Source organism: Chiloscyllium plagiosum, unplaced genomic scaffold, assembly GCF_037043375.1.
Source record: "Chiloscyllium plagiosum isolate Xiang-an unplaced genomic scaffold, Cpla_swu_hap1 HiC_scaffold_7, whole genome shotgun sequence".
Taxonomy (NCBI): Eukaryota; Metazoa; Chordata; class Chondrichthyes; order Orectolobiformes; family Hemiscylliidae; genus Chiloscyllium; species Chiloscyllium plagiosum.
In genome coordinates this window covers 48,767,080-48,793,879 of record NW_028270145.1, presented here as the reverse complement: position 1 = coordinate 48,793,879, position 26,800 = coordinate 48,767,080, and the positions used below count along the sequence as shown (strand labels likewise).

Below are 26,800 nucleotides of genomic sequence, written 5' to 3'. Positions count from 1 at the left end.
TTCCCCTCATCAACCTCCTTCGTCACCTTTTCAAAGAATTCAATAAGGTTTGTGAGGCACGACCTGCCCTTCACAAAACCATGCTGACTATCCTTGATCACATTATTCCTATCCAGATGTGCATAAGACTTTGCCCACAACAGAAGTGAGACTCACCGGCCTATAGTTACTAGGGCTATCCCTACTCCCCTTTTTGAACAAGGGAACCACATTTGCTATCCTCCAGTCTTCTGGGACTACTCCTGTAGACAAAGAGGACACAAAAATCAAGGCCAATGGCTCTGCAATCTCCTCCCTTGCTTCCCAGAGAATCCTAGGATAAATGCCATCAGGCCCAGGGGACTTATCTATTTTCACCTTTTCCAGGATTTCCAACACCTCTTCTCTACATACCTCAAAGCCATCCATTCTACTTATTTGTGCCTCAGTATTCTCATCGACAACAATGCCCTGTTCCTGAGTGAATACTGAAGAAAAGTATTCATTCAGTGTCTCCCCAATCTCTTCCGCCTCCACACGCAACTTCCCCCTACTATCCTTGACTGGACCTATTCCTACCCTAGTCATTCTTTTATTCCTAACATACCTATAGAAAGCCTTAGGGTTTTCCCTAATCCTATCTACTAAGGACCTTTCATGTCCCCTCCTTGCTGCTTTTAGCTCTCTCTTCAGGTCCTTCCTGGCTACCCTATAACTCTCAATCGCCCCAATTGAACCTTCACGTCTCATCTTGAGATAGGCCGCCCTCTTCCATTTAACAAGGGATTCCAATTCCTTATTAAACCACTTGTTGGGCCAAAGGGCCCTGTTTCCACACTGTAAGTAATCTATTCTAATCTTGAGGACCTGATGGAAACATTACATCAAGACGTGTTTCCAACAATGATCGCATCTTTTGTTTACAGTGATTAAACAGGCACCAATCCAAATGACCTCCCGCCCTCTCTCTCTCCCCACACTTTTCCTGGAGTTCTACAGAGGGGTGTACCCTAAACACCCCCGACCCCACATAATCTCTCCAACATTGTTCTAGACAGGGCAAAGGTGGAATCTGTCAAAAAGCTGCAGTAAAGACGTGTGTGTGTGTGTGTGTGTGTGTGTGTGTGTGTGTGTGTGTGTGTGTGTGTGTGTGTGTGTGTGTGTGTGTATACACGTGTACATACATATGCGCAAAAAGGCAACTGCAGCAGTCTTGTTGTTGATGTCCAGTCCAATTGCCCCGGAGAGTGGGGTGGGTGCGTATGGGGTTGGGGGCAGGTAGGTTGTGGTGTTGGGCGGGGGAGTGTTGGGGACAGGAGGCGGTGATGGATGAGGACTGGGGGGTAGTGTTGGAAGGGGACGGGAGCGGTGTTGGACAGGGGTGGGGGGGTGATGTTGGACCAGGTTGGGGGCAGGGAGTGTTGGACGGGGTTAGGGGTGGGGGTGTTGAACAGAGTCTGGGGTGGGGGTTGATGGATGGATGTGGGGGGGGCAGTGTTGGATAGGGTTGAGGGCAGGGGCAGTGTTGGAAGTGGAGAGAAGTGTTGGACAGGGGGTCGGTGTTGGACGGGACCGGGGGATGGGGAGCTGTATCGGGGGGGGGGGGTGGGCAGTGTTGTGGGCGGGGCCTTGCATGCTGTGTGCTGCTGCAGTCTCCTGAATGGGTAGCAGACTTTAAAAACTCTGAGCCCCAAGAGGAAAAGCATTGAATCGATTAACCAAATAATCGATTATCTGAATGAAGTATTGCCCGCCCATCACATTCAGATAATCGAGGTTCCCCTGTATACTGTTGTACGCCAGGTGTTGTCAGCCATGTCACCTGTGCCATGACAAGCATTAGTTTGTGGCTGCTGTTCCATGATGCTGATGGTAAAGGGCAATTCCAGGCTGCCAATGCTTGGCCACATACATGGCTAGGTTTCCAGGATGCTGCTAGGATTACTGGGATATGCTGGAAATATACAGGCAGTGGCAAATACTAAGGTCAGTGTGTATGGGAGAATCGGGCTAGCATTGGATGAAAAGGGCATGAGAGGATCTGGTAGGGAGTTGGTGACATGAAATAAAACCAGAGAATGCTAGAGAAACTCAGCAGATCTGCCAGAATCTGTCAAGAAGGAAACAGAATTAATATTTTGAATCAGATCTGATGGTTCTTTAGAACTCTTCTTTAGGTCATTTCTGATCTGATTATGCCCTTAACTCCATTTTCCTGTCTGCTCTGTGTAACTCCTGATTCTCTCTTACTGTATCTTACTCAGCCTTCGGCTTATTCAATGATGCAGCCTTCTCCGGGGAAGAGAATTTCAAACTCTAACAACCCACTATGAGTAAAAATTCCTCCTCATCTCCACTTTAAATGGGACACTCCTCACTTTGAAAACTGTGCTGCAGAGTTCTGGAGTCCTCAGCAAAGGGATCCACCCTGTCAGAGCCCTCAGAATTTTACTTGCTTTAATTAGATCACCTCTCAATCTTTTAACTCCAATTGATATAGGCCTAACCTCCTTAATGTTTCCTCACAACAATCCTCCAACCCGTGAATCTCCAACTGAACATCCTTTGAACTGTTTCTAATGCAATTACATTGGACCTTAATTAAGATATTGAAATACTGCAGAGACAGTGTTACAAAGGGTCTATAAAGCTGTGGCATCATTTCCTTACTTTTATACTTGTTATCCCTTGCAATAATTCCCAAAGTTCCATCTGGAATCCCAATCACTCAGTAAACCTGCATGCCACATACCAGGACACCCACGTCCTCTGTTCCATAGATTTCTGCAGTCTCTATCTTTTCTATTTCAATAATATTCTGTGTCCACTTTCCCTGCTTTAACTTCAAACCAGACAAGAATCTTCCCAACTCCTCGGACTGAACTTTGCTTTTTCTTTGACTAACATCCTCGGGTTTCATGGAGTGTTTCTCTCGCTGAGATCTGGTCACTTTACCAAACTCACCTTCTTAACCACCCACCCCACCCCGCTGGTGCACATCACGTCCAATGCCAATATAATTCTCCCACTTGCCATTTCCAGCTATCCCAAAATAGATAAATATCTCTGGTGCCAGTGTCGCATTGAAACTTCAGCCAAACACCCAGAAAAGTGTGTTTGGAATTGCTCTTCACTAGCAACATGACGACACAGCTGCCATAAACATAACACTGCTGAGGGCATATATCTGGCCTGGCTGACACCGCCTCGTGTATACAAACCTATTTTCTTGCCCCAGTCATTGTTCAATTGCCAGGCTACACAATTCACCAGTCCTTAGCCACATCCCACCTTACCACCCCCTGAAACATTGCTACTCTTTCCCCACCGCCTACTGCATCCCTGCATTTTGTCATTGTCTAGTGGGGAGCTGTCACATATAGGGAAACATCCTTGCAATTCCAGATATTATCTTTTATTTACAAACAACATGTGTAAGCAGAAAGAAAATCAACAGAGGCTGCAGTTTTCCCCAGAATACAACAAAATGTTTGCACGGTGACCAATAACTGTTTCCCAGTCAATGACTGTTTGCAGCACCCAGTTGCCATCTGATAAAACCGGGTGTCAATCCAATCCTGTCAGCCTTGTAGTGTCTGATGCAGCTCAGCTCTGTCACGCTCAAGGAGAGCTTCTTCCTCTTCAGTGTCCTCAACCTTCTCCTCAGATGAGTGCTGTCATTCTCCAAGTTCCTCAATGTCTATTGTATCCCACCAGTGCCTGTTCCAATTATGTAGAGCACAACATACTAAGATGATGTGGTTCACCTGGCCCAGGCTATATGGTAGTGACCACCTCTCAGAACAATCTCCACACCCAGACTGTGAGCTGTTATCTCAGTGTAATGTGTCCATGCAGCAACACTGTAATGCCAGGTGTGACCTGAATTGTAGTTTCAAAGAGCAGAAGTCTCCTGTAAATGGATCAGGGATGTGCCATGAGGGTTCAGAGAGGCTGGGAGGTGTCAGTAATTCCATCCTCAATGGACATGGGGTGCATACATTTGATGCCCTGGACCATGCCCTGGAAAATAGGTACTAGTTGTCCAAGATGGATATCTAACTAAACATACAGTAAGCTGGAGTCATCAAGTATAGTACCCGTTTCAACATCTGTTTCAAGTGTTCTCAGCATCCAGTTTCATCATGCCAGGTGGTAGGGTAGAGGTTGCACATTAATAAGTCAAGATCTGCAGTTAATAGGGATAACAAACAATCCTAGATGATAGGCAAATCATGAGCGAGAATCTCAATACAATGGCAACAGTTGCTTCTGATGTCAAGAAAGCTCTCTTTGGATTTCTCACGTGATTCTCCCAAATTTCTCACCACAGCCCCATTAGACTCTTGTGAGATTCTGCTCCTTGAGTTTCTCACACAAGGCATTCTTATGTCTCCAACTGGGTTGTGATTTTAATGTTAATTTGTGGTCCAGCAAGTTTACTTGTGGACTGTTTTATGATATGAACCTGCATCGGTATGGAAGTACTTTGAAACTACTCCAAGCTATTTCACATGATGCCTTGCTGGGTGACAGCATGTGGAGACTGTTACCTTAGCAATGTGGTTTACATCTAGAGAAACATCCTACAAGTATATTAATCCAGTACATTCACACAGGCAAAACAAATATCAAAACATTCACAAGATCTGAAAATGAGAGACACTGGGTGTTTTATGTATCATATTAGCATGGACTGAGGTTTGAAGATCTCGTAAAATGCATCTCTCTCCCCAAATTTGGAAAATCTTGTAAAATGTTGCTTGTGAATACTTTCCATTATACAGTCCATTGGAACAGCTATTTGTTATTGTGATACATTACAGAATCTGCTGGTAGTGCAATTTGGTAGACACAGAAATATGGTCAGCTCCACAGATAACACCAGGGAGTATAGTAAGCATTTTAGAAATGGCTCTCTAGGTCTTTTAAGCTTTAACATCTAGCAGCCAGCACTTATGCAGTGAATCACTTGATGCAAAGGCTTATAAGACAGCTGCACAGTCTCAGCACTCTAATAATTACACGAATTTATTTTTACAAAAATGAAATAAAAATACTCAATAAATCATATGTATAAGTTTTATTTCATCCTACAACTGCTCAATTTATTCTCATAGATTTATAATCTCAGTAAATACTGTGAACTCAGGTTTGTCTTTTATATAACATTGATTTTTAAGATTCTCAAAGATATGATCTTCTGGAATCCACAGAGCAAACAGTATCATTTTAAATGTATAAAAGTGATGAATTATTTAATCAAATTCCATAATTAATAGCTTCCTAGTGTGGAATACAATTCTTGGGTAATTAACTTGATGAATGTTAGCTTACATTTTTGGGACCTCCAAATTTGACTTTCTAATTGTTGTATTTGAATTTTGAAATTCCTATCCTCAGATGCAAGCCTCCTGGTCTCATCTCTTTCTAACTCGGTAATCTCCTCCAGCTCATCAATCCACAAAGCATATTTGTGTTCCTTTAATTCTGGTCCCTTAAACATTTCTTGATTACAATTGCTCCATCACTGGAGGCTATCCTTTCAGCTACTGACCACTAATCTCTGAAAATCTCTCCCTAAACCTCTCCGCCTCTTTACTTCACTACCCTCTTTTCATATACTCCTTACAATCAATTTCGCTGACAAACTTTTAGTTCATTAGACTTACACATTTTTACATGACTCATATTTTGTGTTATACTGTTTTGTGAATGCCTTGCAGCACTTTAGGGAAAAGGCACTTGGCAAATTCATGTTGTTGTTGATGAACTTGTTTGCTATATAACTTAAAGAGGAGCTTCTAATATTTGATATATTTCCTGCAGATAAAACCAATCTCCTCAGAGAGGACTTATCTAGTCACAAATCCATAGGCTAGGATTTTATTGCTACCAATCAATTTTGATTCCAGTTTCAGCTTAGACAGTAGGTGGCATGACCACATTGGCAGGAGGTGGAGTTGCAAAAGCAATATTTTCATTTTCAACCAATTAAAGGTTGGTAGACAGGGAGCTAGCCAATTAGGTGACACAGACACGGGCAAGTTTCAGTTCAGACAATGCTGACACCAACTTTCAAAGGCAACTGTGGTGGTTGTACAAGTAACAGCCATAGTAGGAGCAGTCAGAAAGGGCTAGCAATCGAGTGCCCTGCTGAAATGGCCAAAAGTACATCAAAGGTTCTTCCATAATTCACTGTTGCCTCTGTGAAAGTGTTCCTCCCCATTGTAAAAGCTCAGAGGAAAATCATGCTCTCTTGACATGAAAGAAGAGCAGCTCTTCAAAGCAACCAGATCTGGATGAAAATAACAGTCAGCAATTGTAGGGTGGACCTGGATGCAGAGTCTGCAGCTTTCAATGTGACTGAAGGAAAGCATGAGACAAGAGAAAGGATTGCCCACCCAGTTCAGGGCTGTGTCAAGGCATCAGTGTTGAATGTCAGGCACATGGTAAGTCTCTCTGTGCAGTACATTGGTCAGGCAAAGGTGACTTTTACACAGACACTACTGATTGGCCACTGTAGGAGCCATATCTGTTTGCCGCCAACAGGAGAAATGATTGTGTCTTTGATGAACAAGTAACAATGGTATGTTCAATAATGCAGAAGAGAGCTCAGAATGCAAGGGAATGATGAAGAATCGGAGCCTATTGCTATACATGCTCATGCTGAAAGAGGCATTGGAGTGGCAGATATGGAGATAGGCTAAGCAATCGCTCATGGTGAGATGGATCTAGAGCCCTAGGAGAGTTAATGGCCTAATTGATGAGAGACAGACACCCTCTGGTGTGCAGTAAGTGTAGTGCTTATTTATTCACAAATACTGTAATAATAAAGCTGTAAATGATGGGTATGCAGGAAGATGTATTAAGCAGCAGATTGCCCTCTCATCACCCTTCTCTATTGTACAGTTGATGTACAATGCCAGGCAGCTGAACCAAATGAGGAGAACACTTCAGACGCTGAGCCTTCATACCATCCCCTCCATTACCCAGCTTCCAGGTGTGCAGACATTCATGGGCATACATGGACAAGTAGTAACAGGGTTACATGCTGTGAGCACAGCACAGATGTATGCGAAGAGCTGGTGAGGGTAGTGAATGCTGCAGCCACTTAAATTCAGAGGACAGTGCCAGCAGGGGCCTGCAATGCTCCGCATCAGGCTGACCAGTGCGCCTCTGGCATCATCAATATGGTGGCAGGCATTACAGCTGAGCCACAAAGTAAGGGAACGTCTGGCAGAGATTCTACTTCTGCACCCTAACGCAGAAAGGTGCATCCAGGCGTTCCTGTGATGTCTGCCTGCCCAATGGCCTCAACAGAGAGACTGGCAACCATCATGGTGAGCTATAACCAGCACACTACCCTGTGGATGCCAGCGGTGTGCACGGACTGGCATGTCATCACCACCTACCCGAGCTCTCTGGAACACCAGCTGGACTAGATGATTGAAGTGACTGAAATTGTTGCCAGTGCCTCACACTCCTCTGTTGAGAAAGGAAGGACAATTACAACCTAAAAAGGTTGGGCTGCAGCTGCCTGTAGTGCCTCAGGGTTTGGCTGGAGTGGACATCTATATGGAGTGGACAGCAGGTTTTCATTCCCTCTGACACCAGTGTTTCATGAAGCCATTTGTAGAAGTGGTCCTCAATATACCAAGGCCCTACCAGGTCTCTGGCAACTACAAGATGATAGTCATAGACATCACGGAACAGCAAGATCAGCAGCCTGTATCTGTCTTAACTGACAGCATAAGCAGGAGCAATGGCAAGCACATGACATGGTTCACCTCATTACAATTGGGTGTCACAGTGTTATATTTTGTTTATAATCATAATCTCAATGTGTATGATCCAATAAAAGAATCCTTCATTTGTTTTAAACACCACTGGAGCATTAACAGCTCAATGGCCCCCACACAGGTGGGATGGGAAACACTTTATTGTACAATGTTAATGCATTTCCCAGACGTTGCTTCAAGTGATGATGGATCCATGGCAGTGTTAGGGTCATTCAAAGAAGTGGCAGCAGGTCTTCAGGATGTAGAAGATTTATTGCATTGATTGGGGGGGTGTGGGTATGCTGATGTGAAATACACCTGTAATACAAGCCTCCCCTTGTGCACATCACATTGAGCCTTGCCCCAGAATCTTCATCCTGTTTCCAAAGGGAGTTCGGCCCTTTGAGAACTACTGTACCAGTCATGGCTGATCTCACATTCCTCACATCCATTTTCCTGTGCCCTCCCCATTTCCTGTGATTCATCTACTGATCAAGAATCTATCTAACCCTTTAATACACACACTTATTTCCTCTGTTCTCTGTGGCAAGGAGTTCTAAAGACTCACAACCCTCTGAGAAAAGATGTTCCTCCTCATTTCAGTTTTAAATTGGCAGAGACCTACTTTGGTGCATTGAAGGGCTCCATTAGATCTATCCTGAATCTTAAAGACCTGTTTGATGAACTCAGTTGTTTCATGACAAGTGATGTATGCCTCCTCTGCATCTATGCATGGGTTCGACACAGGCCTAAGTAACTTGGTTCCAAGTCACTTCTTAAGTAAGATGACCAGAGCAGTGCATGGTACTCCAGGTGGAGACTCCCCTGATGTCCTGTGTAGTTGTTCCAAGACTTCTCTCTTTTTGTACTCTATCCTGCATTTACATTCTCAATTACCTCCTGTGCCAGTGTGCTAAGTTCATGTAGTTTTTGCACAAGGACGCCCAGATCCCTCTGTATTTTGGTCTCTCTTTCTCTCTCTTCTTTTAAATAACATTCTGATTTTCTATTCTCCTGCCAGAGTGGAAAGCCTCACATTTTCCCAGTTTATTCTCCATTAGCCATTTTCTTCCTCACTTATTTAATCTATCTACATTGCTTTACAGATTCCATGAATCCTCCTCATCATTTGTTTTCTCATCGACCTTTGTACTTTCAGCAAATCTGCTTTCCCTCATCCAAGTCATTAATATAAATCATAAATAGGTCCCAGAATGATTTCTGCGGCACTCCACTAATTACGGTTTGGCAACCTGAAAATCGCCCATTTGCTCAGGGCAAAATAAACAGGCCCTTTTATAAGTGTGAATTAGTTAAAGGAAGCCAGCATGGACGTATAAAAGACAAATCACAGCCAATGAATTGGGTTTCAGTTTTGACAGGACGACAGACAAGGTTGATGTGGATAATATAATTGATGTGGCATATCTCGACTTCCAAAGTGCATTTATTATGACAGGCCTGTTAGAAAGGCAAAGGTCATGGTACAAAAGGACAGCAGCAGAATGGATATAATGTTAGGTGATTAACAGCAAAACAGAGCATAGTGGTGAACAGTTGTTTTTCAAATATAGTGTAAGGCATACCATAATGTTTCCCAAGCATCAGCTTTCCTTGGGCTATACTCATAACCTAGACTTGATTATAGAGCGTCATAATTTTAAAATTTGGGGATAACAAAAAATTTGGAAATACTGTGAACTGTAAGGAGAAACATGATAAGACTTCAAGAGAACATTAACAGGCTGACAGAATAGGCAGGCATATGGTAGGCAGATTAAGATTGATGCAGAGCAACGTGAAGTGATACATTTTTCTAAGAAGAACAAGCAGAGGCAATATCAAATCGAAAATATAATTTTAAAGTTGGCGCAGAGGCAGACAAGCCTGGGAAAAGATGTGCACAAATCAGAAAAAGGTGGAAAAGCAAGTTGGAAAGGTGTAAGAAAGGATACAGTGTCTGATTTTACAAATGGGGCCATAGAACACAAAACCAATGCAATTATAGTGAAATTTATAAAACACCTCTTTGCCTCAATTAGATTATTGTGTCTAATTCTGAGCAGAACACTTTAAAATGAATGTGAAGCAATTAACAGAGGATGCAGAAAGGATTTATAAGAATGGTTCCAGGAATGAGGCTTGCATTACCTTAAGTTTCAGAGCATTTGATCACCACCAACCTGTCACAGGTGACAGTCACTGGTGACCATGTGTATTCTGCCTGTGAACCACTATGTCAAACTTGAAACCATCAAACCACTTCCAATTAAGTTAATGTAAACCCACAAAGAGAAGACCTGTTCCCTATCACAAAGAGGAGACATCCTTTGGAGGTGCCGGTGTTGGACTGGGGTGTACAAAGTTAAAAATCACACAACACCAAGTTATAGTCCAACAGGTTTAATTGGAAGGATTAGCTTTCGGAGCGACGCTCTTTCATCAGGTGGTTGTCAACCAGCTGATGAAGGAGCGGCGTCTGAAAGCTAGTGCTTCCAATTAAACCTGTTGGACTATAACCTGGTGTTGTGTGATTTTTAACAAGGAGGAGAATTTGAGGACTGCAGATGCTGGAGATCAGAGTCAAGAGTTTGTGCTGGAAAAGTACAGCAGGTCAGGCAGCATCCAAGGAGCAGGAAAATCGATGTTTCAAGCATAAGTTCTTTATCAGGAATGAACTCATTGCCGAGGAAAGGCTTATGCCCGAAACATCGATTTTCCTGCTCCTCAGATGCTGCCTGACTTGCTGTGCTTTTCCAGCACCACACTCTTGACCCTATCACAAGGATGTAGACAAATTCTCAACTAACCATGGATAGATGTCACATTCTTCATCAAAGACTGATCAAATTCCTGCAAATGTACCCATTCTTGACAATCTCCCAAAAGTCAGCACCCGCCAACCAAGAGATAGCTCTCATTGCTGCATTCCAATCACCAGCCTGCACTGTACCCCACACCAAACCCCTACCTGACACCTCCAATACATGGATCAAAAACATGAAAAACCATCGTATCAATGTGGACAATAATGTTGAATTGTACCAAATTCTAACAACAATAAATGCTGTGTTTTTTAAATAATGTACAACTACAACAATATGTAAACTGCTATATAACTTTTCAATAAAAAATGCAAGCAGCGCATTGATCCACTGACCTGCAGACTTGCCCTTAAATATATTTCTTGTGTCATCAGAAAATTAAAATATAAGCACTTGATGCATTATTTATCAGCATTAAATCTCAGAGACTGAGGCAAAAACAATACCATTGATAAAATTGAAATTTATGACCATAATTATCAACAAATTATTTCATTCAGGTTTTGGTATAACTGTGCTTTCATAACAAAGACTCACGAAGAACATCCTCACTTTGAAAAAGATCATGAAGGAATCCTTTCTTTTGTTCCAATTAAAGTACAGAAAGCAAAAAAAAAATTGTAGTTGCTAATTTTTTTTGTATTTATTCATTTTGTGGAACGTGGGCAACACTGGCTGGCCTTAGTTGCCCTTGAGAAGGTGGTGGTGAGCTGCCTTCTTGAACCGCTGCAATTGGCAAATGTGGTGCCACTGTTTCAGAAGGGCGGTAAAGACAAGCCAGGGAACTATAGATCGGTGAGCCTGACCTCAGTGGTGGGCAAGTTGTTGGAAGGAATCCTGAGGGACAGGATGTACATGTATTTGGAAAGGCAAGGACTGATTAGGGATAGTCAACATGGTTTTGTGCGTGAGAAATCATGTCTCACAAACTTGATTGAGTTTTTTGAAGAAGTAACAAAGAAGATTGATGAGGGCGGAGCAGTAGGTGTGATCTATATGGACTTCAGTAAGGCGTTCGACAAGATTCCCCATGGGAGACTGATTAGCAAGGTTAGATCTCATGAAATACAGGGAGAACTAGCCATTTGGATACAGAACTGACTCAAAGGTAGAAGACACAGGGTGGTGGTGATGGGTTGTTTTTCAGACTGGAGGCCTGTGACCAGTAGAGTGCCACAAGGATCGGTGCTGGGTCCTCTACTTTTTGTCATTTACATAAACGATTTGGATGCGAGCGTAAGAGGTACAGTTAGTAAGTTTGCAGATGACACCAAAATTGGAGGTGTAGTGGACAGCGAAGAGGGTTACCTCAGGTTACAACAGGATCTGGACCAGATGGGCCAATGGGCTGAGAAGTGGCAGATGGAGTTTCATTCAGATAAATGTGAGGTGCTGCATTTTGGGAAAGCAAATCTTAGCAGGACTTATACACTTAATGGTAAGGTTCTAGGGAGTGTTGCTGAACAAAGAGACCTTGGAGTGCAGGTTCATAGCTCCTTGAAAGTGGGCTCGCAGGTAGACAGGATAATGAAGAAGGCGTTTGGTATGCTTTCCTTTATTGGTCACAGTATTGAGTACAGGAGTTGGGAGGTCATGTTGTGGCTGTACAGGACATTGGTTAGGCCACTGTTGGAATATTACGTGCAATTCTGGTCTCGTTCCTATCAGAAAGATGTTGTGAAACTTGAAAGGGTTCAGAAAAGATTTACAAGGATGTTGCCAGGGTTGGAGGATTTCAGCTATAAGGAGAGGCTGAACAGGCTGGGACTGTCTTCCCTGGATCGTCGGAGGCTGAGGGATGACCTTATAGAGGTTTACAAAATTATGAGGGGCATGGATAGGATAAATAGACAAAGTCTTCTCCCTGGAGTCGGGGAGTCCAGAACTAGAGGGCATAGGTTTAGGGTGAGAGGGGAAAGATATAAAAGAGACTTAAGGGGCAAACTTTTCATGCAAAGAGTGGTACGTGTATGGAATGAGCTGCCAGGGGATATGGTGGAGGCTGGTATAATTGCAACATTTAAGAGGCATTTGGATGTGCATATGAATAGGAAGGGTTTGGAGAGATATGGGCCGGGTGCTGGCAGGTGGGATTAGATTGGGTTGGGATATCTGGTCGGCATGGACGGGTTGGACCAAAGGGTTTGGTTCCATGCTGTTCATCTCTATGACTCTATGATCCACAATGCCATTCTGGATAGAATTCCAGGAGTATGACCCAGTGACAGTGAAGGAACGGCAATGTATCTCCAAGTCAGGATGGTGAGTGGCTTGGAAGGGGACTTGTAGGTGGTGGTGTTCCCAAACATCTGCTGACCTTCTAGATGGAAGTGATCGTGGGTTTGGAAGGTGTTGTCTGAGGATCTTTGATGAATTTCTGCAGTGTATCATGTGGATAGTACACACTGTTGCAACTGAGCCTCAATGGTGGAGGGAGTGGATACTTGAGGATATAGTGCCAATCAAGCAGGCTGCTCTGTCCTGGATGGTGTTAAGCTTCCTGAGTGGTGTTGGCACTAAACTCATCCAGGAGTATTCCATCACACTCTTGACTTGTGCCTCATAGATAGTGAACAGGTTGTTGCTGAGCAGATGCTGCTTGACAGCACTATTGATGACCCCTTCCATCACTTTATTGATGATGGAGAGTATACTGTTTGAGCGGTAATTAGCTGGGTTGGATTTATCCTGCTTTTTGTGTACAGGACATACCTGGGCAATTTTCCTCATTGTCAGGTAGATACCAGTATTGTAACTATACTGGAAGAGCTTGGTTAGGGGAGCAACAAGTTCTGGAGTACACAACTTCAGTACTATTGCTGTATTGTTATCAGGGCCCATTGCCTTTACATTATCAAGTGCCTCAAGTCGTTTCTTGATATAATGTGGATTGAATTGAATTGGCTGGAGACTGTTATTTTGATGCTGAGGACCACAGGAGGAGCCCGAGATGATCATTCATTTGGCACTTCTGACTGAAGTTTGTTGAAAATGCATCAGCCTTATGTTTTGCTGGGATTAGTCTTACAAACTTTCTTGAACAAGGCCGTATGTTTGCAATTCTGCTTTCTTCTGGCACCTCCTGAGTCCAGGGAAGGTTGCATGATTATGACCAATACCCCTGTAACTTCTACCCTTACTCCCTTCAAAACTCTTGGATGCAACTCATCTCATCCCAGAGCCTTGTCAACATACTATCCAAGACATCTTCCTTATTAATACCGAATCATTCTAGTGACAGAGTTTGTCCCCTCTACCATCATGGCCTTGGCAGCACCCTCCTCTTCTGTAAAAACAGATGCAAAATATTCATTTAACACCCCAACCATTACCCCGCCACCGTTTATAAATCGTCTGTTCTATCTCTAAACAGGCTACTTCTTCTTTAGTCACTCTTTTACTATTTATATTGACAACATTAGAATTCCCCTCTATGTTAGCTCTAATCTTTTCTCATAATTCCTTTTCAATTCTCTTATTTGCTTTATCACATCCCTCATCCATTCCCCCACCCAAGCCTTCAGTATTTCTCATAGTTATCAATAGCATTTGTTATCTTACACCTATCAAAAGCACACGTTTTCTTTCTAATATTAACTTCTAGCTCATTTGTCATCCAGGGAACTCTGGATTGATTTGTTGCACCTTTCCCATTTGAGGGAATATATATAGAACATAGAAGAATACAGCACAGTACAGGCCCTTTCGCCCTCGATGTTGCGCCGATCCAAGCCCACCTAACCTACACTAGCCCACTATCCTCCATGTGCCTATCCAATACCCGTTTAAATGCCCATAATGAGGGAGAGTCCACCACTGCTACTGGCAGGGCATTCCATGAACTCACGACTCACTGAGTAAAGAATCTACCCCTAACATCTGTCCTATACCTACCACCCCTTAATTTAAAGTTATGCCCCCTCGTAATAGCTGACTCCATACGTGAAAAAAGGTTCTCATGGTCAACCCTATCTAAACTCCTAATCATCTTGTACACCTCTATCAAGTCACCCCTAAACCTTCTTTTCTCCAATGAAAACAGCCCCAAGTGCCTTAGCCTTTCCTCATACGATCTTCCTACCATACCAGGCAACATCCTGGTAAACCTCCTCTGCACCTGTTGCAGTGCCTCCACATCCTTCCTATAGTATGGCGACCAAAACTGCACACAATATTCCAGATGCGGCTGCACCAGAGTCCTATATAACTGCAACATGACCTCAGGACTCCGGAACTCAATTCCTCTACCAATAAAAGCCAGTACGCCGTATGCCTTCTTCACCGCACTATTTACCTGGGTGGCAACTTTCACAGATCTGTGTACATGGACACCAAGATCCCTCTGCTCATCCACACTACCAAGTATCCGACCATTAGCCCAGTACCCCATCTTTTTGTTACTCATACCAAAGTGTCACCTCACACTTATCCACATTGAACTCCATTTGCCACCTTTCTGCCCAGCTTTGCAGCTTACCTATATCCCGCTGTAACCTGACACATCCTTCCTCACTGTCAACAACTCCACCGACTTTCGTATCATCCGCAAACTTGCTCACCCAATCTTCTTGCCCCTCCTCCAGATCATTTATAAAAATGACAAACAGCAATGGTCCCAAAACAGATCCTTGCGGAACACCGCTAGTAACTGCACTCCAAGATGAACCTTTACCATCAACTACTACCCTCTGCCTTCTTCCAGCCAGCCAATTCCTAATCCAAACCTCCAACTCACCCTCAATGCCATACCTCCGTATTTTTTGCAGTAGCCTACCATGGGGAACCTTATCAAATGCCTTACTAAAATCCATATACACCACATCTACCGCTTTACCCTCGTCCACCTCCTTAGTCACCTTCTCAAAGAATTCAATAAGGTTTGTGAGGCACGACCTGCCCTTCACAAAACCATGCTGACTATCCTTGATCACATTATTCCTATCCAGATGTTCATAAATCCTATCCCTAAGACTTTGTCCACAACAGAAGTGAGACTCACCAGCCTATAGTTACAAGGGTTATCCCTACTCCTCTTCTTGAACAAGGGAACCACATTTGCTATCCTCCAGTCTTCTGGCACTATTCCTGTAGACAACGAGGACATAAAAATCAAGGCCAATGGCTCTGCAATCTCCTCCCTTGCTTCCCAGAGAATCCTAAGATAAATGCCATCAGGCCCAGGAGACTTATCTATTTTCACCCTTTCCAGAATTTCCAACACCTCTTCCCTACATACCTCAAAGCTGTCCATTCTAATTAATTGTGACTCAGTATTCACATCGGTAACAATGTCCTGTTCCTGAGTGAATACTGACGAAAAGTATTCATTCAGTGTCTCCCCAATCTCTTCAGCCTCCACACGCAACTGCCCACTACTATCCTTGACTGGACCTATTCCTACCCTAGTCATTCTTTTATTCCTGACATACCTATAGAAAGCCTTTGGGTTTTCCCTAATCCTACCAACTAAGGACTTTTCATGTCCCCTCCTTGCTGCTCTTAGTTCTCTCTTCAGATCCTTCCTGGCTACCTTATAACTCTCAATCGCCCCAATTGAACCTTCACGCCTCATCTTTACATAGGCCGCCCTCTTCCCTTTAACAAGGGATTCCAATTCCTTATTAAACCACGGCTCCCTCACACGACCCTTTCCTCCCTGCCTGACAGGTACATACTTATCAAGGACACTCAATAGTTACTCCTTGAACAAGCTCCACATATCAATTGCGCCCTTGCCTTGAAGCCTACTTTTCCAAGCTATGCATCCTAAGTCGTGCCTCACCGCATCATAATTTTCCTGTCCCCAGCTATAACTCTTGCCCTGCAGAGCACACTTATCCCTCTCCATCACTAGAGTAAAAGTCACCGAATTGCAGGGCTATAGGGTGGGATGGTGTTTAGAAAGTCGGTATGAATTGTATGGGCCATTTGGCCTGTCAGGCTTATATGATTCTACTGCCTTAGCGACATGTACACTGAGAAACGATTGGGCCAAGCCTGCTATGGGAGAAGTGGGTTCCAGGAAGTGGGACACTGACACTGGTCCAGGGGAAGGTTGGATTTGTGCTGTCCCTCCCATCACATTCTCTCCTTCTCCTCCTCATTCTCTGCACCCCATTTGTTTTCCCCCAGTCTTACCCCCCTCCCCAAACCATCTGTCCCTCGAATCTTTTTCTCTTCCTCCCCACCGCACCCTCTACCCCATGTCCATTTTCTCTCTCTCCGTCCCCCCGCCTTCCTGTCCATTCTCTCTACCTACTCTCCCTCCCCAACCCCAACTTTTCTCAAGCTTTGAGCCCTCTTTGATCGCTGCCATCAAAACCTTCTCAGAAGAGAGAGAGAAAATGGATGGTGATGACTCTACGTTAGAGATAGGGGTGCACGAGAAATGGCTAAATTTTTAAAATTGAGAAAAGCTAAAATGATAATATTCAGAAGCATCATCAAAGTCTGAAAGCATGTTCACGGTGGCTCAGTGGTTAGCCCTGCTGCCTCACGGCACCAGGGTCCCAGGTTGGTGACTGTCTGTGTGGAGTTTGCACATTCTCCCCGTGTCTGCGTGGGTTTCCTTCAGGTGCTGCAGTTTCCTCCCACAGTCCAAAGATGTGCAGGTTAGGTGAATTGGCCATGTTAAATTGTCAATTAGATACATTAGTCAGAGGGAAAAGGGGTTTCGATGGGTTACTCTCCGAAGTGTCGGTGCGGACATGTTGGACCGAAGGGCCTGTTTCCACACTGTAGGGAATCTAATCTAATCTAATTTATAAAAAAGTTGCAGACAGCTTTCTTAAACTTGCATTGATATATGCACAGTCAGGTCATAGTTGGGGACAGACTTTGAGGGAGTAACGACCTATTCCTAGTTTTGTGAAATTGGCTCTGACCTAAGGAAACAACTCTTCGGTCTGTGCCGACCAGATATGCTAAATTAACCTAGTCCCATTTGCCAGCACCTATCCCACATCCCTCTAAACCTTCCTATTCATGGACCCATAGAACACAGAACATAACAGGGCCTTTGGCCCACTATGTTGTGCCAAGGATTATTCCTAATCTAAATTAAAATAACCTAACGGGTTTATTTTATGGGCGGCACGGTGGCACAGTGGTTAGCACTGCTGCCTCACAGCGCCAGAGACCCGGGTTCAATTCCCGCCTCAGGCTGTGTGGAGTTTGCACGTTCTCCCCGTGTCTGCGTGGGTTTCCTCCGGGTGCTCCGGTTTCCTCCCACAGTCCAAAGATGTGCTGGCCAGGTGAATTGGCCATGCTAAATTGCCCATAGTGTTAGGTAAGGGGTAAATGTAGGGGTATGGGTGGGTCACGCTTCGGTGGGTCGGTGTGGACTTGTTGGGCTGAAGGGCCTGTTTCCACACTGTAATGTAATGTAATCTAATCTAATCTAACCTATGCACCCCTCAATTTACTGCTGTACATGTGCACGTCCAGAAGTCGCTTAAGTGTCCACCACCACCGCTGGCGACGCTTTCCATGCATTCACAACTCTGCGTAAAGAACCTACATCTGATGCCTCCTCTATACCTTCCTCCTAATATCTTAAAACTATGACCTCTCGTGCCAATCAATCCTGCCCTGGGGAAAAGTCTCTGGCTATTGACTCTATCCATTACCCTGTATACCTCGATCAGGTCACCTCTCTTCTTCCTTCTCTCCAGAGAGAAAAGTCCGAGCTTAGTCAACCTCTCTTCGTAAGACAAGCCCTCCAGTCCAGGCAGCATCATGGTAAACCTTTTGCACCCTCTCCAAAGCCTCCGTGTCTTTCCCATAATAGGGCAACCAGAACTGGACACAATATTCCAAGTGTAGTCTCACCAGGGTCTTGTAGAGCTGCAGCAAAACCTCGCAGCTCTGAATCTCAATCCCCCTGTTAATGAAAGCCAAAACACCATGCTTTCTTAACAACCCTATCTACTTGGGTGGCAACTTGAACACCGAGATCCCTCTGTTCCTCCACACTGCCAAGAATCCTATCTTTAATCCTATATTCAGCATTGGAGTTCGACCTTCCAAAATGCATCACCGCTTTTATCCAGGTTGAACTCCATCTGCCATTTCTCAGCCCAGCTTTGCAATAGCCCTCGAAACTATCAACGGCATTTCCAACCTTTATGTCATGAGCAAATTTACTAACCTACCCCTCAAACTCCTCATCCAAGTCATTTATAAAAACTACAAAGAGCAGAGGCCCAAGAACAGAGCCCTGCGCGACACCACTCACCATTGACCTCCAGGCAGAACACTTTCCATCTACAACCAATTCTGAATCCAGTCAGCCAAATCTCTCTGTATCCCATACCTCCTGATTTTACGAATGAGCCTATCATGGGGAACCTTATCAAATGCCTTGCTGAAGTCCATATACACCACACCCACTGCTTGACCTTTGTTGACCTATCTTGTCACCTCTTCAAATAACTCAGCAAGATTTGTGAGGCATGACATGCCCCTCACAAAGTCATGCTGACTATGCTTTTCGAAATAGTCATAAATCCCATCACTCAGAATTCTTTCCAAAACCTTGCTGACCAGAGACGAAAGACTGACTGGTCTGTAATTGCCAGGGATTTCCTTATTCCCCTTCTTGAAAAGAGGAACAATATTTGCCTCCCTCCAATCCTCCGGTATGACTCCCGTGGAGAGTGAGGAAGCAAAGACCTTCGCCAGCAGCTTAGCAACTTCCTTTCTCGCTTCCCAGAGTAACTCAGGACAAATCTGGTCTGGCCTGGGGATTTATCAATCTTAATGTTTGCCAAAATGTCCAGCACACCAACTTCATCAATCTTGATCTGTTCAAACCTGTTTCCCAGCTCCTCAAAGGTCCCTTTCCTTACTGAAAACCAAAACAAAGAACTCATTTAGGGCTTCCCCTATCTGCTCAGACTCCACGTACAAGTTCGCTACACTGTCCCTGACCAGCCCTACCATCTCCCTGATCTTTCTCTTATTCCTCGCATATAAGTAAAATGCCTTTGGGTTCTCACTAATCCTTCCTGCCAAGCCTTTTTCGTGTCCCCTCTAGGCTCTCCTCAGTTCATATCTGAGCTCCTTTCTAGTAAGCCTGCAATCCTCTAAAGCTGTGCTAGATCCTTGCTTCCTCCACCTTACGTAAGCTGCCTTCTTCCATTTGACAAGAAGCTTCTCTGTTCTTTTCACCCACGGCTCCTTGATCTTACCCCTTCTTGCCTGTCTCAGAGGAACAAATTTGTGCATCACTTTTTGTGAAGCTATTTCTCCCAATCTGTACTTCCCAACTCCTGTCTGATAGCATCATAATTTCCTTTTCCCCAATTAAATATCTTCCCTTGGTAACTGCTCCTTTCCTTCTCCAAGGCTATGGTAAATGTGAGGAAGTTGTGGTCACTGTCATCAAAGCATTCTCCCAACGCGATATCTGACTCCTGTCCAGGCTCATTGCCGAGCACTAAATCCAAAATTGCCTTTCCCTCATCGGCCTGTCTACATCCTGAGTGAGGAAACCCTCCTGAACACACCTGACAAAAACAGCTCCATCCAAACCATCTGCACTAAGGAGGTTCCAGTCAACATTGGCAAAGTTGAAGTCACCCACAACAACAACCCTTACATCTGCATTTTTCCAAAATCTGCCAGCCTATGAGTTCTTCAATCTCCCTTCTGCTATTAGCGGGTCTGTAGAAATCCCCAATGGGGTGGCTTCTCTCTTGCTGTTCCCAACTTCCATCCATACTGACTCAGTAACCTTCCTCAATAGCCTTCATTTCTGTAGTTGTGACGCACTCGCTGATTAGCAACGCTACACCCCCTCCTCTTTTTCCATCCTCCCTGTTCTTTTTAAATGTTCTGAACCCTGGAACATCTCGCAAACATTCCTGCCCCAGTGGAACCCACGTCTCCTTTATGGCCACAATATCATCGTCCCAAGTACCCATCCAGATGCTTTATCAATGTTGTAATTGTACCAGTCTCCACCATTTCCTCTGGCAGCTCAATCAATACCTATCTCTATGCAAAAACATTGCTCCTGAGGTTCCCCTCTCACCCTAAACTAATAACCTCTAGTTCTGGAATCCTCCACTCCAGGGAAAAGACCGTATCTGTTTTTTCTATCCATGCCTGCATGATTTTATACACCCCCTCAGCCTCCGACGCACCAGGAAAAACAGCCCCAGCTAGTTCAGCCTCTCGCTATAGCTCAAACCCTCCAATCCAAACAACATCCGAATAAATAATTTCTGAACCCTTTTAAGTTTCACAACATCCTTCCTGATTAGTCAGTAATAGGCTGAGAACAATCTATTTTGTTCAGGTCGTCAGACAGGGCTTTTCTGGAGGTGAAATCTCAACTGTATTCTAACCATCTGCTCTTTAAAGGCAACCCATTGTACGTTACTGCTTTTCCCACAACCTCTTGTTCCAGTCAATCCTGCCAAGCTCTACTCTTACCCATTGAAGTTAGCTTTCTGCCAGTGGAGTTTTCTTCCTCTGGATTACTGCATGTCAATTCCCACCACTATCCTGAACTTTTGATACAATGGTCACTGTCTCCTAAATGGTCCCCCATTGACATTTGATCCACTTGGTCCACCTGATTTCCAAAGACCAGATCCACCAATCCATCCTTTTGTGTTGAACTGGGCACATAATACTGGAAGAAAACCCTAATACAATCCAGGAACATTTGTCCCCTGCTACCCTTACACCTCCAATGTTCCTGCCTATATTTAGTAATTGAAGTCCCTCATTATAACTAGTCTGTAATGTTGGCATTTCTCTGTAATTTCCCCTTCAGGTGAATGAGGAAGATAATATAGGCTTATATTGTCAGGAGTTTAGAAGAGTAAGAGGCAATTTCAATGAAAAATATAAGATCCTGGGGGATCTTAATATAGAGTAGATATGGACAGGATGTTTCTTCTTGTGGGAGAACATAGGACATAGGGCTGTTGTTTAAAAATCGGGGTTAGTGTTAGGTTTATGGCCTGTTTAAGACACTGTTGAAGATAGTTATTTTTCTCACAGTCATTAATCTTTGGAATTATCATCCTCAAAAGTTAGTGGAAACAGTTTTCAAATGATTTTAAAATGGAGGTACATGGTGTCTGCATAAGCAAGAGGAGAAAGTTTATTGGGGCTTGGAAAGAATGTAAAGCAATCAGATCGGGAATGAAACAATTGAATGTCAGAGCTGGCTCAAAGGCAAGGAGACCTAATCCTGCTCCTGATTCATATATTCATATGAAACAAGCCATTGAGATCTGAGAATAGCTATGGGCTGATTCGAGGAGAGTGAGGTGACTGCTTAATGGATAAAGTATAACCATACAGAATGTCTCCTGTCATTTTGGATCTATTCCCTAGTTTACCATAATGGTTGCCTACTGTATAGTGTTTAGACAATGTTGATTTTAGCTCCTTTGTTATAACAGAAGTCCAAAAGCTTGAAATCTTGCTTGTGATCCACGCACTCAATCATTGAAAATGTGGGTATCATTATATATTCTTAAATGGGGATCATGGGGACAAATACTGTTTTCCTGAACAACCAGATACAGAGTGATCCACAACTTTGAGGTACTTAAGTTGAGAAAATTTCCTGACTTATTTTTCAACTGTCCACCGTTTTTAATAGTTTATCCACTTTATTGAAGAGTTCTTGGTTCAAGTCCCACTGCACACCGTGAGCTCAAATTCAAGACTGAGATTCCAGTACAGTGCTGAGGGATAGCTGCACTATCAGAGGGATAGTCTTTAAGATGGGACATTACACTGAGGACCTGACTTCTCATTCAAGTGGACACAAGATTCCTTGGCACAGAGGGGTTATACCCAACGTTCTGGGCCAGTATTTATCCCCCAGTCAATATCACTAAAACAGACCTGATCTTTGTCACATTGCTGTATGTGGGAGCTTGTTGAGCACAAATAGGTTACTGTGTTTCTTACATTACAACAGTGAATACATTTCTAAAGTATTTAATTGACTAAAAGCACTATAGAAGGTCTAAGGTTGTGAAAGGCACTATTTAATTGCCAATGTATTTTTCTTTTCCTCTTTTACCACAAATACACTGGGCTATACTACAACAAAAAAAACACTGACGCAATACAAATCACAAGGACTGACTTGTATGTAAAATATTACTTCAAAGAGATGATTAATATCAAGTACATTCTGTAAAACAATAGAAGAACAATGGAAGATAATTGTGAGGTTTTAAATGAAGTTGGAAATTAGTCTACTGCCTATGTTGTACTACCATCCAAAAGAAACATACCCACCCTCTCTTTTTTATTTCACAAGTAGCTCAAATTATTTACAGTTGCTCTTTTGTGTGTGTATTTGAAGCAAAACTTTTAAAGGAATAGCTGTTCCCTTTAATATGGATTTAACAAACATTTGTTAAATTCTTATATATCATTATAGCACTGTAATTTAGTTTTCCTTAAGTGTAGTCAAGATGTCCTGCTAATTAAAACAATGAAACAAATTAGAAGCAATTTCACTTGAAAATAATTCACAATTTCATAAGCTCAAAAGATTCAGTATCACTTTTTAAATTGCTTATTCCACTTTGTAAAATTGCTCTTAAGCTTTTCCATTAAGTCTTTCAAGAATAAAACATTATAAAACTGTGTAAACCACATAATATTGTCTTAATATTTATCAATACTTAAAAAAGAATATATTCATTCACATTTGACATTCTGAATGTCAATAAGAAAAAACTACTGTCTGAAGAAATTACAAGGCATGTATTTAATTAAACTTTAATCAAAATAATAAATTCAAGGTTTTGTCATTGTTAAATTATTTCAACAACATTGGAATCTATTTTATGCAATGACTTCCCTGTAACGACTTTGGATTTGGTATTCAATGTTCTTTGATAAAATGCTTTAACAAAATCACCAGAAATATTAAGGAAAGCTTCTGTGCTGTGAATTATGTTTAGTTTTATCATAATAAATCCATCAAAAGTCAATCAACGATGAACAAGAAAATCCAACCTTTTCATCATCCTCAGTGAAGGGCGCTCCTCCTGGATTTTTGTTTATAGCTTGGGCTACGCCAATAATCTCACCATCACTGTTTCGAATTGGCATACACAGAAGGGATTTTGTCTTGTATCCTGTCAATTTATCAATTTCATCTCTGAAGCGACGGTCCTATGCAAAAAAACAGAAAACATTGGTTACCCATCAGTTTTTTGTGGTCTGCAGATTTTGCCATTATTCATTTAATTGCAAAATTTAAAAGATTAGATATGAATCATGTAATTGCACTGAACAGATATAAATATAATGTCAGTCTAAGAAGATATAAAACACATTTCTGTCTCTTTTCATTGAACATCATAAATTGTACACTAATTTGGGGTTATTAGTCAAAAAAGTCCAACTTTTAAAAATTATTCTCAATGTAAATATAATTTAATCTCGAATACTATAAATAAACCATTTAATTTCATGTATGTTCTGTAGAAGGGGACAGTGTTCACATAGAACTGACTGAGAAGCAGATTGTAACAAGATATAGTACTGTACCTCTGAAATAGCTGAGCAAGCTACTCAGTTCCAAGGAAACTAGGGATGGGTAATAAATGCTGACCCATTGTACCAAATGAATGCAGTAAAGTCAAAAAGGAATAAAACTGGAGGGACCTGACTTCAATGGAGGCACTGATTCTGTTGAAATGTTGGAAGTCGACTGGAAGAATCCCAGATGTTATCTTTGTGCTATCTGCTCATTTCCATGAAATAAAATTAGCACTGTTCTTTTCCAATCTGCATTCCTATTTTCAAGAACACTATCTGCCTGAGGCTGAAATCGCCTCATACAAAAGGTTAGCAGTGCATTATAATTCCTTTCAGTGTGCCTGGGCTACAGAGCAGTTCTGATCCTCATTGGTGTGCAATCATTGAACTTTAGAAGAAAAGTTTCCACTCTAGGCATAGTACGTTCTGATTGTGACAGGGTTGTGGGGTGAGTGGCTGAAAAAAGGAATGCCCCATATTTAACATTTGCTGCCCTCTTCTCCGAAACCTCCTCTTTTCCAAAACCTCCACAGTGATATATTAGCACTGCCATTCTAATTAAGATAATTTCACATACAGTTTTAGATGAACATATTAAAGACATGAGAAAGAACTCTCAGTCTTGCTGAAGGAAGAAAACTTATAAACTTAGTTCAGATGACTGGACTGGAGAACCTTGACATGGGATTTCTCTGAAATACTGGTTACAATGGAGAATGATGGAAATTTTGGGCAATGGTTCAAACCTCACATTACCGCCTGACTGGGATTTAAGCTCCCCAAGACTGTAATTATGTTCTTTCTTCTCCACCATCCTTTGTGGTTGAAGGTGAAGATGGAGTCTTGTGATGGGGCAGTGAGACAAAGATGAACTTCAAATATCTCGGCTGGAAAGAAAAGGTCTGAACTACAGTTGCCACTTGCTCCTTGGAATCAGGCCCTTTATTTATGTGCTGTAGGCCTTGATCCCAGTCAATGCCTTCAACATGGGCCTCAATTCTGATCGTTCAATTAATTCTGCCCTTTCAAGGTCTTTTGCTGCTTCTTTTGGAGGATCCTACCATAGATACAGAAAGCCAACACTGAAAAGAGACAGAAGATTGGTAACCCAGACGCCCCTCCCAATGACTCAGGAAAAATGGTTCAAATCCTATGACACCAGCTGGAAAAAATGTTTCTTCAATTAATTTTTTAAAATTCTGGACTATAAAGTTAAACTTAGTGATTCCATGAAAGTATCATTTATTGTAACAAAAACACTCTAATTCACTAATGCCCCTTAGCAAAAGAATACTACTGCCTGTCCCTGGTCTGACCCATTTGTGACTCCAAAGCAAAGTAATGTGGCTAGCCTTTAATAATCCTCTGAAATAGCTGAGCAAGCTACTCAGTTCCAAGGCAATTAGGGATGGGTAATAAATGTTGGACTTGACAGAGATATTTAAATACCATTATACCAAGTGAATGCTGTAAGGTCAAAAAGGAGAGACCTAACATCAATGGAGGCACTGACAATGGTAACTCAACCCTGTCTACCTTGCATGTCCTCCAAACAAACATCTGGGTCATTATGCTAAAACTGGGAGAGATTTTCCATGGACTAACTGGGAAGAAGTGGGGTGATGGTGATGTAGTTGGATAGCAATCCACAGGTCCAGACTAACGCTATGGGGAACACAATTTCAAATCTTCATGTTACAGTTGGTGGAACTTGAATTCCGTTAATATAGTTTACAATCAGCAATCCCGGAACTCCCATCAGTATCCTGGAATTGTCCTCTCCCACAAACAGGACAGATCCAGCAGAGATGGTGCAAACTTTCAGGTAAGGGGCTGTGTGCTGTTGAACCTCCAAGACACAAAATTTCAGGAGTGAACTGCACAAGATGTAAAGGCCTGAAATACAAAACAAATTGCACTCCAACAGCATCAACCCAGGACAGAAAACAATTGATTCAAATACAAAACTGCCCCATAAAATCAGGTAGATTGGTTACCCTGAAGGCTAGATTCTACCAATACCCTCAAGCCAAAGGACCAACCTTGGTTTAATTAAGAATGCCGGGTACAGCACCAGGCATACCCAGTTCAATGTGGTAAAGTTACAACATTGGCTGCCTACATGTCAGCTGTTGAACTGACATGCATTACGTAGAACTAAGCGATCCCACAGCCAATGGATCAAACCTAAGGCCTGCAGTCCTGCCATATCTAATCATGAATGGTGGTGGACAATTAAACAACTCACTGGAGGAAGACACTGCACAAGTTTCCTCATCTTCAATGACAGGATGGTCCAATGTAGTACAAAAGACAATGCTGGAGCACTTGCCACAATCTTCAGCCAGAGGTGCTGAATTTATTATTCATCTCAGCCTCGTGCCTCAGCCTCTCCAGCATCAGATATGCCAGTCTTCGGCCAACTGTATTCATTCCACATGATTTTTAAAAGAACAACTGGAGGCACTGGATACTGGACAATATTCAGTAATGGACCTCCAGTAATACTGAAGGTTTGTGTACCTGAACTAGCCATGCCCCTTAGCCAAAATGTTCCAGGACAGCACCAAAAATGTCATCTATTGAGCAGTGTCGAAAATTGTCCATCTATAGCCTACTCACAAAAGGATGTACAAATTAAGGTCAAACAATTACTGCTCTATCAGCTCCATTCTATCCGCA

At 42.8% G+C, this 26,800-nt stretch overlaps 1 protein-coding gene across 1 annotated transcript in view; it reads right to left on the bottom strand.

Moving 5' to 3' along the window:
- Nucleotides 1-26,800, bottom strand: part of LOC122551515 (dual 3',5'-cyclic-AMP and -GMP phosphodiesterase 11A-like) — a 411,702-nt gene that overhangs the window by 300,843 nt on the left and 84,059 nt on the right. The window contains exon 2 of the mRNA XM_043693531.2: nt 23,591-23,749. Within this exon, the coding sequence (XP_043549466.1) occupies nt 23,591-23,749 (159 nt within the window). The remainder of the gene's footprint in view (nt 1-23,590; nt 23,750-26,800) is intronic.